Source organism: Equus przewalskii, chromosome 16, assembly GCF_037783145.1.
Source record: "Equus przewalskii isolate Varuska chromosome 16, EquPr2, whole genome shotgun sequence".
Taxonomy (NCBI): domain Eukaryota; kingdom Metazoa; phylum Chordata; class Mammalia; order Perissodactyla; family Equidae; genus Equus; species Equus przewalskii.
In genome coordinates this window covers 43,626,423-43,641,386 of record NC_091846.1, presented here as the reverse complement: position 1 = coordinate 43,641,386, position 14,964 = coordinate 43,626,423, and the positions used below count along the sequence as shown (strand labels likewise).

Below are 14,964 nucleotides of genomic sequence, written 5' to 3'. Positions count from 1 at the left end.
GATCCCGGAACAAAGGGAAGCAGGGACTTTTATTTAAGATGGGGAATGAATATTCTAAGTGGAGAAGTGTAGTATTCACTTGCGCAGGCTCAGTTGTAAAATATACTTCCACATACACTGCAGGTTACCATAATAAGGCCTAAGCTCCTCCTGGAGAGATCTTAGCATTAAAAATAAGTCAAAGGTGATAGGTGTAGCTCTTGTGATGAGGCTTGGTCTGGTTCAGGATGGTTGCTCATTGCATTTCCTTAACATAACAAAAGGAAAGAAAAACACTTTGGAAAAACAATTAAATGCTTCCAAACCCACTCTTGAGTTCCTCAGGGCAATTAGTGCTGACAATTGGGCCACTTCTTAGCTGGAGCTGGTGTTTCTGAATTCAGAAGAGGGTCCCTTGACCTGGGACCCAGAACTCTGAGGAGGGGGTGTCAGTTGGCTGGTGCTGATAGCTCTGAGGGGTCTCCATGATGCCAATTTTGCAAGTTCTGAAAACTGCTGATTGGATGCAACAGGATGCAAGAAGAAAGGCTAGGGTCACACCCACAGAACCGGAAACAAACAAAAAAGAACAAAACACTTCCCCTCCTCTAGGCTTTCAGTCTCCCTTTAGCATCCATTAATGTCACATCCTAAAACAGGGAACCAGGTGGCAAAGCAGAAAAATGGTTTGCAGAGTAGCAGCCCCTACAAGAAAAAGCAGAGTAGAGAAGAGAGAATGTGGAGCTGTGAGACAACAGCATAAAAACTGGCACAATCTTCTTGAAATGCAAAGTAGTTACCAGGGTACAATCTGCTGGTTACTTTCCATTCTTTAAACCTAATATTTGGAAATTCATTTTAACAATCTCAGACATAGTTTTCTTCTACTTAGGAAGGTTTTTATCTACTGAGAATTGTTTTTTATTTATTCCCTTACCCATCATTCTAGTCTTTTAGTTTTGGAATATATATCATAGTATTTATTCATGTTAAGGGTTCTGTGTGTGTTTGAACACTGACTTCTTTTCCATAAATTATTTTTCTCCCAAAGAATTTTCTTTCTTTTCCACTTAACCTTGGAAATTTTTGCTTCTACCTTGTAGAGTCAATCATTGCCATTTTGTTTATAAACTTTTAATATCCAATGTAGACAAGATTTTTGCATTTTAATTTTCTTTATATGATATCCTTTTTTTGCCATTTGATCTACTTCATATCCATCTTATTTCAGGTGTATGCTATCTTACCATGTTATCTTTAAAATCTCTTAAATTTATATTTATCTTCAAATGTATAAAATCTCTCCAAACATATATTCTCCTAAACTTTTTTGAAAGTACATTTTGCTTATTTTTCCCATAACACACAAGTATAAAGTGTACACTTTCTTCACTTATGTTATGGAAAGCCTCTTACCCAGGCTTTGTTGTGTCTTTTTTTGTTTTTCAACACCCTTCTTATGACTTGTCTCATCACAGAGCATTTAAGTCTCTTAATTTCTCTCACAGTACTTTTAATTCCTCTCAAAATTCTACTCAAATATTTTGCTAAAAGTTTAATTAATATTATATCTATCATTATTTCAAAACTCTGTTAGATGAGCAAGAAAAGGTTGAGCAGAATCATAGAAAGGCAAAGCAAATTACTTCCTGTCAATTTAGTTTCATTTTTGTGTTTGGTAAAACTACTTTTCAGCAGCATAGTTTTATCTATCAAACTTTCCACTAGTATCGTCTTCATTATCAAATAATATCTGTACACATTCCTACTAGATTGCATTTGGCTATAGTTGTTGAGAAAAATCCAGAATCCTATCATTGCTGTTTAGGAAAACTAATGTGTAGAAGTGAAAAGGAGTTAAAATTATGTATATACCCAAATGATCCCATCGAGATGAAGTGCTGCATAAAACTTGGTTAAGGGTCTTCTTCCAATGACTTCCTAATTAGATGGAGATTTGTCTGAAGAGGGAATTGAAACATTACCAACTCTCAGTCTGATCTCCTCTGCAAGTCATCAAAAAGAAATTTCTTGGAATTGTTCCTACATGAATTAGGTATATCCCGTTTTCCATTTCTCTCAATACATTTTAAAAATTCTGTTATACCTTTTAATAGCAACCATAGAAAATATAGTTTCATTGTATTAATATCATTTTATTCAATAGAGAATATATTAATAGCATTTTCTACCGATTTTGTCTTTTCTCTTGAAAGAAGATCTATTTTTCCTTAAGCATTACAATATTTTCTTAAAATAATCAATTTGGAAATTAATGGCAAATTTCACATTCTTTTATATTGCACATTTTAGAAAACCTGTCCTGCAGGCATCTCTATTCATGGGTGGTAAAACTTAACAATAATAGAATGGGTGTTTCTCTTAGATGTTAAATTTCATAATTCCTGTACAGGAAAGCATAGGTCTTTTTTGCCTTTTTCACTTTTTCCAGTATTTATATATAAGCAATAGTTCATATATATATTTTGTGACTTTTTCTTACCACTTACATTGATGCTAATGATTCATGTCTCGCCTTCTTTAGAAAATGGATCTCACTGACACAGCTAATTTGCTCAACAGGGATGAGAAATATCCTTACTCCTTCATTATCTGATTCATTTGCTACATTATTCTGTAAGGAGAGCACATACACACACACATACAAATTATATTAAAGTTTTAATACATCACTTGTCTTATTCTAGATTTTTTATAACTACCTTGCCTTATAGTTGTGTGTTCCTTCCTTAATTTCTTACTTTGAAATATCTTAATATATGTGTGTTTTGTCATAAATCTTCTCCAAATCTAGACAGAAATAAGCAGGATAAAAGTCTAATAAGTAAAATATGTAAAGGACAGTCTTTAGCAAATTTTCCACACACTGTTATAACTGAATTGTCTGTCCAATTGCTTCTAATGCTCCTTTTAAAGTGGCTATACATAAAATTCATTCTTCAGCTATTTTTCTTGTCCTTATATTTTCTGGGCAGCTATGATATTTAACATCTTAAGAAATTCTGTATTACTCTAATACCATTCTTCATACCAAATATCAAAGTCTGATAGTATTGAAAGTCTTTATTCTTGAAATTGTTTACATTTTAGCTAAGTACATTTTTCCAAATTTTAATCTTATTCTACAAAAATGTTTTGAATGATTTCATTTTTTACTTCAAATAATCTTTCTCCTCCAAATCAAAATAGTACAGCTCTCATCTGAGTATCCTTTTTTCCCCAGGTGTGATTAAATGGCCTTAAAATTCTATGCTTTGATTACTGTCTATTAATGTCTAGTTGCTTTTTCTGTTTTACTCAGAGAGAAACATAATCACTAGAAAGTCACCTTTCACTTCAGACCCAGAGCAGAAAACTGTTCCAATGTCACCTTCTGACAGTTGTTTATTTTTCTCTCATCTCTACTGATGTGATTTTTTTCCCTCTTGTTTCATTTTCACACCTCACTAATGTGCCATTCTAACCTGACTGTTGCTTCTCTGAATATTATTTTGAATAATTTTCTCAATTAAGACTAATAAAAGCCAGTGAACAGCACTCTTGAGTTTAGATTATTTACGATACCATTTGCTGTGGAAAAATGAGACATTGGTTCATAGCTTAAAATTAATGAGTGTATTCTGATGGGTTCAAGAGCAAAATTATATCAATTTCATGAAACATTGTGCTCAGTCTTCTAATAAGACAGATTAAGCTAAGTGGTAGATATGTCATCCTATGCCAGCACAGCCATAGGCTTATTTGATGAATAAAGGAAATATAACAAAACAGTGAATAGACATTCTGGTGTGGTAGTCGGTCATATAAAACCTCAGAATCCTCAAATAATATCTGCACTAGTGATTCTTTTTGTTTCTTTTCTTTCTGCCTTAGCTTGGTTCTTTCCAACTTTATAGCTAAAAAGTGTTTCTGGTTTGTTTCTTTTTATTTTCTGAGTTAGCTCACACAGCAGATACTTAACTGCCTGAGCACATCCATAAATCGACTTGAATTTTAATAAATGTATGCGACAGCCCTTAGAGAATCTGCAAAACAGACAAAAACAACTAAGTTTGTTTCATGATTCACCATAGCAAAGCTGATTCACTCATTCATTCAAAACCAAATGTTATTAATACTCATGAGGCAATTGTAGGCTGTGCAGCCTGAAGCACATACAGCTTGATGGATAATGAGAATAGGAGTCAATATCTGCTGTTTTCTCCAGTATGTCCCAATATGTAGCACAGCACCTTAAGCCTCAAGGCCTGTAGCTTGCATGGTGCCTCCAAGACCCTGTTTCTATGTTGGTGTTAAAATCTTAGCATTCTTTATCTTAAAGGTGGAACCACAAATTGAACAGATGGTCCCCAACTTGCAATGGTTCAACGTGCAATTTTTTGACATTACGATGGTGCAAAAGCAATACACATTCAGTAGAAAGTGTACTTCATATTTTGAATTTTGATCATTTCCTGGGCAAATAATATGCAGTATGGTACTCTCGTGATGCTGGCAGTGGCAGTGAGCCACAGCTCCCAGTCAGCCATGCGATCATGAGGGTAAACAACTGATACACTTAGAACCATTCCGTACCCAGACAACCATTCTGTTTTTGACTTTCAGTACAGTATTCAATAAGTTACATGAGATAGTCAACACTTTATTATAAAATAGGCTCTGTGTTAGATGATTTTCCCAACTGTAGGCTAATGTAAGTGTTCTGAGCAAGTTTAAGGTAGGCCAGGCTAAGGCATGATGTTTGGTAGCTTGGATATATTAAATGTATTTTCAACTTATGATACTTTCAACTTATGATGAGTTTATTGGGAAACAACCCGATCATAAGTCGAGAAAGATTTTGATAAGCTTTTGTATATTAAGCAGTTTGTATTAAAATTGTATTGTCTTAGATTCACATTTGAAAAAAACTTCTTGTTTGCTGAGTCTCACGCAGGGCCACTAATAGGCTCAGATGTTTGTAATTTGCCTCCTGGAAAAAATAACTTTTAAGCTGGGGCTTGATTGCTTTAGCTGATTTCCAGAAAGTGGGAAACATTGCAATGAGATGGAACAATTTGTGTCAAGTCCCTGAGTGTGAAACGCAAACAAAAGGAGGAAAATCCTCACTCTGGATGAAGAATAATTTATAATCATGCAAGGAAACTATAAAATTATTAGAATTCCATCACAGTACATTCATGCACCATATAATGATGTTTCAGTTAAGGACAGAGTGCTTATACGATGATGGTCCCACAAGATTAGTACCGTACAGCCTAGATGTGTAGTAGGCTGTACCATCTAGGTTTTTTTAAGTACACTATGATGTTTGCACAATGACGAAACAGCCTAACAACACATCTCTCATAATGCATCCCTGTCATTAAGCAACACAAGACTGTAGTAGACTGGCTATGATATATTCCAATGGTTCGAAGCAATCATTTGATAAATCATGCCTCAGAACTAGAATGTATAGCAACAGCAGACAATTCATTATGGCTCTCTATTTGAGCAGAGCCACTGCCAGGCTCCTCAGTCTGGAATACAGTATCTTTTGTGATTTAGACCTCTCCTCCCTTCTAGTCTCCACTCTTAGCACCTGCCTTCTAGCCACCCTATGTCCCAGCCCTATTGAATTGCTCAGATTCTCTGAACATGCCTTGATTATTTACACACCTTTGCCTTTTCACACACCCATCTCTCTGCCTTCATTTCCTTTCTGGTGTTTTTTTCTTAATAACTCATGACTATCCACTTAGGTTCTCTCCTCGGATTTCCCCCTGATTTTTGGATACATTTGAAAACTCGCTAGAGTGAGAGCCTAACACAAATTTACTTCCCCATGTGCATTAAGTTCCATGTGACAAGATCAGCGCCAACAGGATCGAGTGTATTACACTCGAGAACAAGTGTCAGGAGGTATTAAAAATACATTAAGATTTTTATTTTACCCAAATAAAAGCTAAATTAGATCATTTATAATATTTTCCCTCATCATAGCCTAGTTTAAGCTGTACCTTTTCTATTAACCTATTTTTAATTCACTCATTTAAAAGTAATATTTTCTTCTTTTGTGTTCCCAAGACACATAATTAATACTTTTCCCTGCCATTCGTCAAAAGCTTATTTCAGTGGAACTTAAACAGGTGCTTTTTCTTTGACAAGTTCCATAAACGAATCACCCTTTTTAACGAATTGGAAACAAGTGCTTCATTCATTTTTTTTAAAAATTTTACAAATGTATACTGGCCATGGTGATATATCAAACAAAATAAATAAGATCTGTCTTCAGAGAGCTCACATTATATTACAGGAAAATAGGAAACAGAGAAGGAAATGCAGATGTAATAGGGACAGAGTGGCATTAGCAGGGAAACCTGGAGGCACTGAGATTGAAATGACCTTTTCTACCAGGTTTTCGGTTGGTGAATTCTACCAAGTTTGGGATATGGTTAATTGATCTAAATTAATTTGCATGCTTGCCGTTGTCAAATCCTTTTAGGAAACATGAGCATGTTCTAATAAATAAAGGTAAGTGGGTTCTGCCAGGCTTCAATCCACAACCTTGCTTATCAGCCACGTGTTATAATGTCAGCAAGTCTCAGACTGCACTTGCCACATGTATCAAAATTTCTTAGTAAGCAGGAACAAAAGCAGTCATACAACTGGTTGTTGTAAGTTTAATGAAATCCTGCTCACTGTCCTGTAAGGCCCTCCAGCAAGTACTTCTCATGAAAAGCTTCCCTAAAAGGCGCATGCAGGAGTATTCTGACAGCAGAATAGACAAGCCTTCTCATGGGATCAGATTAAAGAGTTCTCCATCAACTGGGCAACAAAGGATCAAACTCAGTTCTGGATCTAGGGAGTTGCTCCAAAGGTGTTATACCGTTGGGGTTGTGGAATTCTTATAATTTTATTATGCAAGGGAAGGGATACCAGAACATTCTTTCTGGGTAACCATACAGAGAGAACGAAAATTATATCTACTATCACAAACCAGTCAGCAAAATCTTCAAATATTTAGATAATGGTATTGGAAGCACTTTCTGTAGCTATCCCTGAAGTATGCACTATTAATAACATATGACAAATATTAAATAACTTTACCTAGGATACAGATTATAAATAACGTTAAATTTCTGGGAAAAGACAAAGTGGGATCAAGAGAGACTTTCTGGTGGAGACACACCTGAATTGATTAATGAGAGATGAATGAGATGAACGCAATTTACAAGATGGATTCTTACAAGGAGAGCATGGGCTCCTTCTTCCACTTTTCCCTCACCTTGCTGCTTGAACTCTGGTTGTGATAGCTAGGACTCCACCTCGGGACATCAGGGCAAGAGGGTTCGTAGACAATTCTCCATGGGGTTTTAGCATTACTGCACATTTTGCAAGCAAGAAGTATTGGCAACTTGTTTTCACACTGTCTTTTCAAGGATATTTGTAAATCAAACAGCTTTGGAAGACAGTGATGGTGTCTTTCTTTGGGGCAGAGAGCAGATTTGTTCTTTGACCAGAATAATAAATGTAATATCTCCCATTATAGCTAAGATTGGGCAGGTTTGTTAGCAACCCCCTTTAAAGGATGAACAGTTCTTAAACTCAAGGTTTTTCAGATGTGAGAATAGCCGGCTATGTGTGCAGCATTCACCTGAGTCTCTCTGTATCACCCTGGTGGGACTTGAGGGGACAAGGAGAATCAAGGTGAACAGGAAGCTCATGCTGCCTATTGTGCTATGAGAAATAAAGTCAGTTCTCTCTCATCCAGGAGGCTTCTGTCTTCTGCCAGTCATCTGTGAGACTGTGGTAGGCTAATTTGTTAGCTTCCAAGTAGGGTAAAATTTCACTCCTCACAGTTCTTGATGAAGAGCCATACTCTACAGATGATACGTTAAAAGTGGGATACATCCTGAGTCTCACTGCAAAGCCACTTTACACACATTTGAACCCAAATCCTAACTAATACAGAATGTGTTTCCTCCAACTCCTATCTAGTATGTACTAGAATATAAAATATGTGGCACTAACATAGATGGGCACCTGGCAACTAGGTCTCAAAACATGGAGACTTTCTTGCTAAATACGAGGTAAAACTCATTTGTGTGCTGAATAGACACATAAGCTAGGGAAAGTAGTAAGGGCAGACTCAGAATCTTGCCATTCTCAGCAAAATTATAGAAAAGTTTACTAAAGTCAGGGATATTTCTGATCTCTTGCCAATTTTTTGGCATGCAAGAGATGGTCTGGTCAATGTTCTTAGCAAATTGAACTATGAACTTGATGATCCCTAAGAGCATTATTTTTCTATCCTTTTCTCACTTCCTCAGAATGAAATCCCGAGTCCATAGCATGACATACAACCCCCTTCATTCTCAGTCTAACCTTTTATCCTACCAGCTGCATCTCTCTCTCCTCCTTCGCTACCACCCTCCCATCAATACGACATACCTGCCACTCTTTATTTATCACCCGCCCTGAACTTTCATGCCCCTTGTCCTTACACATAACGCTTTCTCTGTATGTAATGCCTTCCCCCTATTTCATCTTACAAATTTCCACTCATCTTTCAACTCTAAGTTAAAATGTCACATTTCCTTTCTTGCTATGAAACTGTCAGCTGTCACTTCCTATACTATCAGTGCATTTACTTCTACCATCAGATTCTTCTCTGCTCTTCTGATTCTCAACATCTAATTTGTCATTGTAGTGAAAGAAAGCAGGGAATCAGTCTAAACCATGATTAAATAGATTGCAAGGGGAGATCTGAAAAGATAATCTTTGATAATTGCCCATGAAGTTGTGTGTGTACATTGTAGCTGCTTAGAGTACATTGTTTGTATTTCTTGGTTATTTTTATAACTTTAACAATAATTATAGTAATATTTATTGATATTTATTTTTACATTCTAGTTCTTAGACACTTAGCAAATTTATGTTTCAAAATAAGTGGATTATTGACAACATTGGTTGATAGCATATATTCGTCAAGCACATAATTTTCAAAACTGTTTCAAGTATTACAATACATCTATTGGTCTTAATAATGGATCCACTCAAGGACATCATTGTCTCTTCTACACAAATTGCAATTTTCCTATTTCTTTTTCAAAGCTTGTTCTTGATGAAAAATTCAGTGAACTTACACTTTTCAACTAATTTTGCCTAGTTTTAATCAATAATTTATATTATATTATGAAAATTACAATAATTTCGTTGTTAATCTGTAGACTATATAATACTATGAACGACATTAACAGGGACATATACCAAATGAAAGAAACCTAGCTTAGGCTTTAGTAAATAATTTATAAAATAACAGCTCCTATATATCAAACGTTTATTTTACAACAGGAACTGTCAAATATTATGTCATTTTTATTGAGGCATTACATAAATTTCTTTCTTGTATAAACCCTTGAGTTACTGGATTTTCTTAGGGGAGAGTTCACACAGAAAAAAGAGAGACTGAATGAATGGTGGTTTATAATGTACAGAATTATATTAAAGAAATCAATGATGTTGTAACTTGTGAAGTTTGCAGGAACATTTTATTTCCAAATAAAAAGGTTGCCAATAGGCTCAATATTTGACTTCTGTAATGTAAGCAATATGTTTAATTATTCATACTTTTTATACACATTTTAGCTATGTATTTGTATATCTTAGCATTCTTTAATCATTTCAGAAAAAAGTGTGTGATATATTGCTGGATAGAAATATTTTAGTATCAGCAATGCTGGGTTCAGATAAATCAATAGTATAATTTATCACGGTAATATGTATAAATAAATAGAGCAGCTTGAAGTCATCCATTCCCTTAAAACAATAGGAAGAAAGAGGGGGATATTTTTATTGTATATAAACTATGTACCAGGGACTGAGCTAGGTGCCCCACATGGAGATACTTACCTAATAAGTAAAACCCGTGCAAAAAAATATTTAGTTAAAATTTAATAACAATCCCTCATTACAGCATGCTTCTTTTGTTAGATCTTCAATTTAATGAAACATAGAAATAAATGAAGTTCAGATTTCATGAATTGTTTAGGATGATATAAAACTTCTGAGTGAATAATTATTTCACTTCTGGGTGCTTTTGGAAGCTAAATTGTCCAATGCTTGTCCTTTAAATTGCTTCTATTGGTTAATTTCAACATATTGCAAGATTGAGAGCTGGCAGGCAAATTGTGAGTGATCAAGCCAAGAGGCATTGAGTTCATAAAGGGAACACTTGTGCAATCAGAGATATTTTATCATGCTGGGTATTAAGAGAAACATAAACAGCTTTAAAAGAAATGTCTCCAGGATTTGAAATCAGTTTAAACATCATATTTTAGAGTTATTAAAGGATATTAGCATGAATTTGTAAATCTAAGACCTGAATATTTTATGTACTAAGTAATGTCTTTCTATGCATTTACTTAGAAACTGAAACGTGTAGAATTGTCTATTTACCAATATATTAAACATAATGTCCACTAGTGAAGCAAAAATTTCACATCTAATCTTATTAGAGTGTATGCAGAGCCAGCCCTGGTGGCCTCGTGGTTAAAGTTCAGCACACTCTGCTTCGGCGGCTCAGGATGAGTTCCTGGGCATGGAACCACACCACTCGTCTGTCAGTAGCTATTCCGTGGCAGCAGCTCACATAGCAGAACTAGGACTTACTACCAGAATGTACAGCTATGTACTGGGGCTTTGGGCAGAAAAAAAAAAAAAAACAAGAACAAACATATGCAGGTCATACCGCTCCTCTACTCAAAATCATCTTATGGCTTTCAGAGCAAATGTCTGCCGACACTTGTGTGAGATTCACCCTGCACCCCCACATCTGCCCTCATCTGCCACACTGCCCACAGTCTCTGCTCCAGCCCATCTGGCTTCTTTGCTGCTTCTGGAACTTTGCACTGACTGTTCAGTCTGCCATGAATCTTCTCCCCCTAGATATTCCTGAACTCACCTCCATTTTCTTCAAGTTTTGGTGCAAGCAATGTCTTCTCAGTAAGACCCTTCCTGATCATATATTTAAAATTGTAACCACAACCCCAGATCCCACCAGTTGCACTCCTGACTCCACTTCCCTGCTCTGTCTCTGTTTACGGTCCTCAGCATCTTCTAAAGTAGTCTACAATATGTGTGTTTATTGTGCATGTTATGTCTACACCCTCCTCCAGTAGAATTGAGTGCAGCGATTTTTTTCCTGTTTTGTTCATGGATATATTCACAAAACTTTGGGTAAGGTGTGACACATACGAGGCATTCAAAAATATATGTTAAATAAATGAGTAAATAAATCAATGCAACTCTACCTTACTATGATGAAACTTCATGACTATGATCAAACAGGCAAGAACTATTTTATTAGGAATAGACAATGTATTTCTAATCAGTTAAGTACTATCTATGCTGTAATACTTGTTGTCCTGGGTTCCTCGCATTCTTCTTATTAATGAAATAGCGAAATGAGTACATAAAGTAAGTTTTAAAGCAATATTGAGTCAGACTAGCATCGTTGTACCCTTTTTTCCTATAAAGTCTGCCTATCCATGTAACACATTAGTTTTAGTATAGACACTGATTAAGGAAGCTGGTATTATGACAATATCTGTTTAGACTATTCCATTTATTGAGTGTTCTAAACTGTGAGGAGAGAACACTAGGGGTAGGCACGATTTATGTACTGGAAAATCACTTGCTGACCAACAAGTGAAATAATCAGTTTTCTTCTGATTATGGTCATTTTCAAGAAGATTTGTACATAAATATATCTTATTCTATATTTTAAGTAGCCATTCCTCAGTATTTATTAAAATAATGCATTAACACGATTTAATTATCTTTGCAAGAAGCAGTTTAAATCTATCTAACATTTTAGAAATAATAGGGGTTAGAAAATTATAGTTGCTTTAATTTCATCTAGTATATTGCATATTAGAATGATGTAATTATTTGTAGAGAACCTTTAACAAAAATTTCCTCGAGAAGTAATATATTTTTAACACATCTGAGGCTCATAGTGTGAAAGAAAATTTAGTTTTAAAGGACTTTTCCTTTTCTACCTTTTTCATACAGACTGTAATATTAAATCATGTTTTTCCAATTGTGTTTTTAGGCTGTATTCAGTTGGAGGTCGTGATGGAAGTTCCTGTTTGAGTTCAATGGAATATTATGATCCTCATACAAATAAGTGGAACATGTGCGCTCCAATGTGTAAGAGGAGAGGGGGCGTTGGAGTGGCCACATGCGATGGTTTTCTTTATGCCGTAGGAGGTCATGATGCTCCTGCTTCAAATCACTGTTCCCGGCTACTAGATTATGTAGAAAGGTAAGGCCCAAAGGACATGATTATAATGAAAGAGACAATGCAAATTATATCAGTATCTGATTCAAGTGATTATAAAAACTGCATAATTTAGGGAAAGTAAATTCAACTCCTAGAGTTGATTTTTAGTCTCTTTCTCTCCCTCTCTTTCTCTCTCTCTCATACACACACACACACACACACACACACACACACACATTCTTTCTTGTTTTGTTTTTTTCTTTCTCTCTCTCTCTCTCCCTCCCTCCTTCATCTTTTCTTCCCTCTTTCCTTCTTCAACTAACACTTATTAAAAGCCCTACAATTCTTTTTTTACAAGATCCTAGAGTAATCTTTAAATTTCTCCTTAATATATTTTAAAAGATTTGTTAAAATACAGTTTTAATAATTTATTAAATTTATGAATGTTTGTTAATTCTTTTTAAAAAACTGGATATTTCATTTCTTTGTTCTGTTCATCCTGTCTTGTTTGTTGTTCTACTTCCTGCAAATTCTCAAAGGTGAACTATGGGCTTTGTGTTATGCCATAGTTTTCTTAATGTAAGATAGACTTATTAGAACTATATTATCTATAATCCTGGTGTTTGGAAGAAACATAGATCCTCTTTTAACTCTTCCTAAAAATGGCAGGTGCGCAGAGGCTAGAGTGAAAGGGCACCTTGGCTTCAGGCTTGGTCCAACCACCCAGACACTTCCTGGAATGGTTATAGCTGAGTTCTCTTTAATGGCTGTGCATCACTTAGAACTATTACATAGTGTGCAGTAAAGATCAGAGTTAGAGAAACTCATGATGATATTTCCTATTACATGAGGGTACATGCTGATATATGAGTAAATGAGAATAGGGAATATTGAGGTTAATTGCTTTTATCAATTGGAACAAGGTAAGTAATTCTACTGTAATGAATAACTTCAAAACTCTCGGTGACTTAATACCATAATCCTTTTTTCTTACTCATGCTACCTGTCTATGGCAACTCTATGATACTATTACTCTGGTACTCAGAATGATATCTAAGCTACAATATGAGTACTTCTGGTCTCCATGTCAGAAGAGAAAAGCCAGAGAGTGGTACATTATTCACTTGTTCTTAAAGATTCCACTTTCAAGTATTATAATTCTCCTTTGTTTATACATTGATTACAAACCAGTTACATGGCCACAGAAAACTTCATAAGGGTAGGAGGACAGTATCCTAACTTGTACCTGGGAGAAAAACAAGAACTCTTTTGTGAATTGCACTGATGACTATAACAATTTTCCTCTTAATATTAGGAAATCACATCCTTTATACTCATGCTTGTAAGAGGTACAGTCAGTGGAAGAAAGGTGCTCTCTCTTATTTATGACATTTTTTCCTAAGGATATATGATTATTTTTACTGAGAATAAGGCCAGCGGCAAGAGATAGCTCTTAGTGAACAGATTCTGTTCAAACCTAAGCTACTTCTTGGAGAAAATACAGAAACATGTTTAGCTACAATGCTACTCTGTGAAATGGACTGTAGATTTATGGCTATATCCACATAGAGAAGAGCGTTAAGCTCACCAGAGTTTCATTCCAACATTCTCTTGTCCAGTGAAGTTTGGAACTACAGGTATTACAGTGAGGACAGTGGTCAGAGTTCAAATAAATAGATGTATAGTTTTATACACACTAACATGCCATCATTTATTTAAAAAGTACTGCTAATAGACTGACAGCTCATTCACATTTTCCTGTGCTAAATTCTGCGGAAAGATGACAGAGAAGATGAATATGTTGAGGCTCCGACTTTTACTGTGAATATCTTATATAAATGCTACTAATGAAATGATATTTCATACAGATATTCTCTTCTAATTTTACTGTATAATGTATTGAAATGTTGTTTGTGAACAGAGGCATAAATAATTCAGTCTAGGAATACATTTATGATGCAAAATTAGATTTAAATAAGCATAGCTATTTTAAGTTATAGGAGTGCAGTGGGTATGAGCAGCTTAAGTAATGCAGAAGCACGCAGCATTATCATGATTCTTATTCCAGCTCATACTATGTGCCAGATTAATGTTCATAATGTATTTTTGCACTTTCTATAATGTACATTTTATATTGATGATTTCACATGTAAATTATCAATAAATCACGATACACAATGATACCTCTGTAGAACTATTTTGCACATATAATGTAAAGAATTGTTTTAGTATATGGTCATAGGTAAACAAATCATTAGAAATAGCAAGAAGTAGTGTACAATGTTATGCTTTATAGATAGAACAAATTTTATTACATGACAATGATTTCTTATGAAAATGTAAATGTATTATATAATGGTGTTAAAATACAGTTATATAATACTTATCAAAATTGCGAACAGTTAGGCTATCTTAAACACAAAGATCATTGACACCTCAAATCAGAGCAGGTAAGAAGGTGGCAGGGAATTAACAAGAACAGGAAGTTTACAATAGCTGATGGAACAGATGAAAACTAATTTTGAAGCCAAGCCTCATTCTAGAGAAAGCATCTTGGGGACAAAATCAGTTTCCAAATGTATGCCCAGAAGTAAAATCCATTAGAAAAATCACATTAATCCATCTATTATTCAATAACTATTGTTTTGCATATGGTTTTCACTGTGCTCTATAAAGTTTAAAATATATTAGGA

General features: G+C 35.0%; 1 protein-coding gene across 2 annotated transcripts in view; it reads left to right on the top strand.

The window, feature by feature from the left end:
* KLHL1 (kelch like family member 1) overlaps positions 1-14,964 on the top strand; it is a 327,107-nt gene that overhangs the window by 297,048 nt on the left and 15,095 nt on the right. For both annotated transcript variants that reach the window (XM_070578894.1, XM_008513552.2), the window contains one exon: positions 12,101-12,313. In XM_070578894.1, coding sequence (XP_070434995.1) covers positions 12,101-12,313 — 213 coding nt within the window. The remainder of the gene's footprint in view (positions 1-12,100; positions 12,314-14,964) is intronic.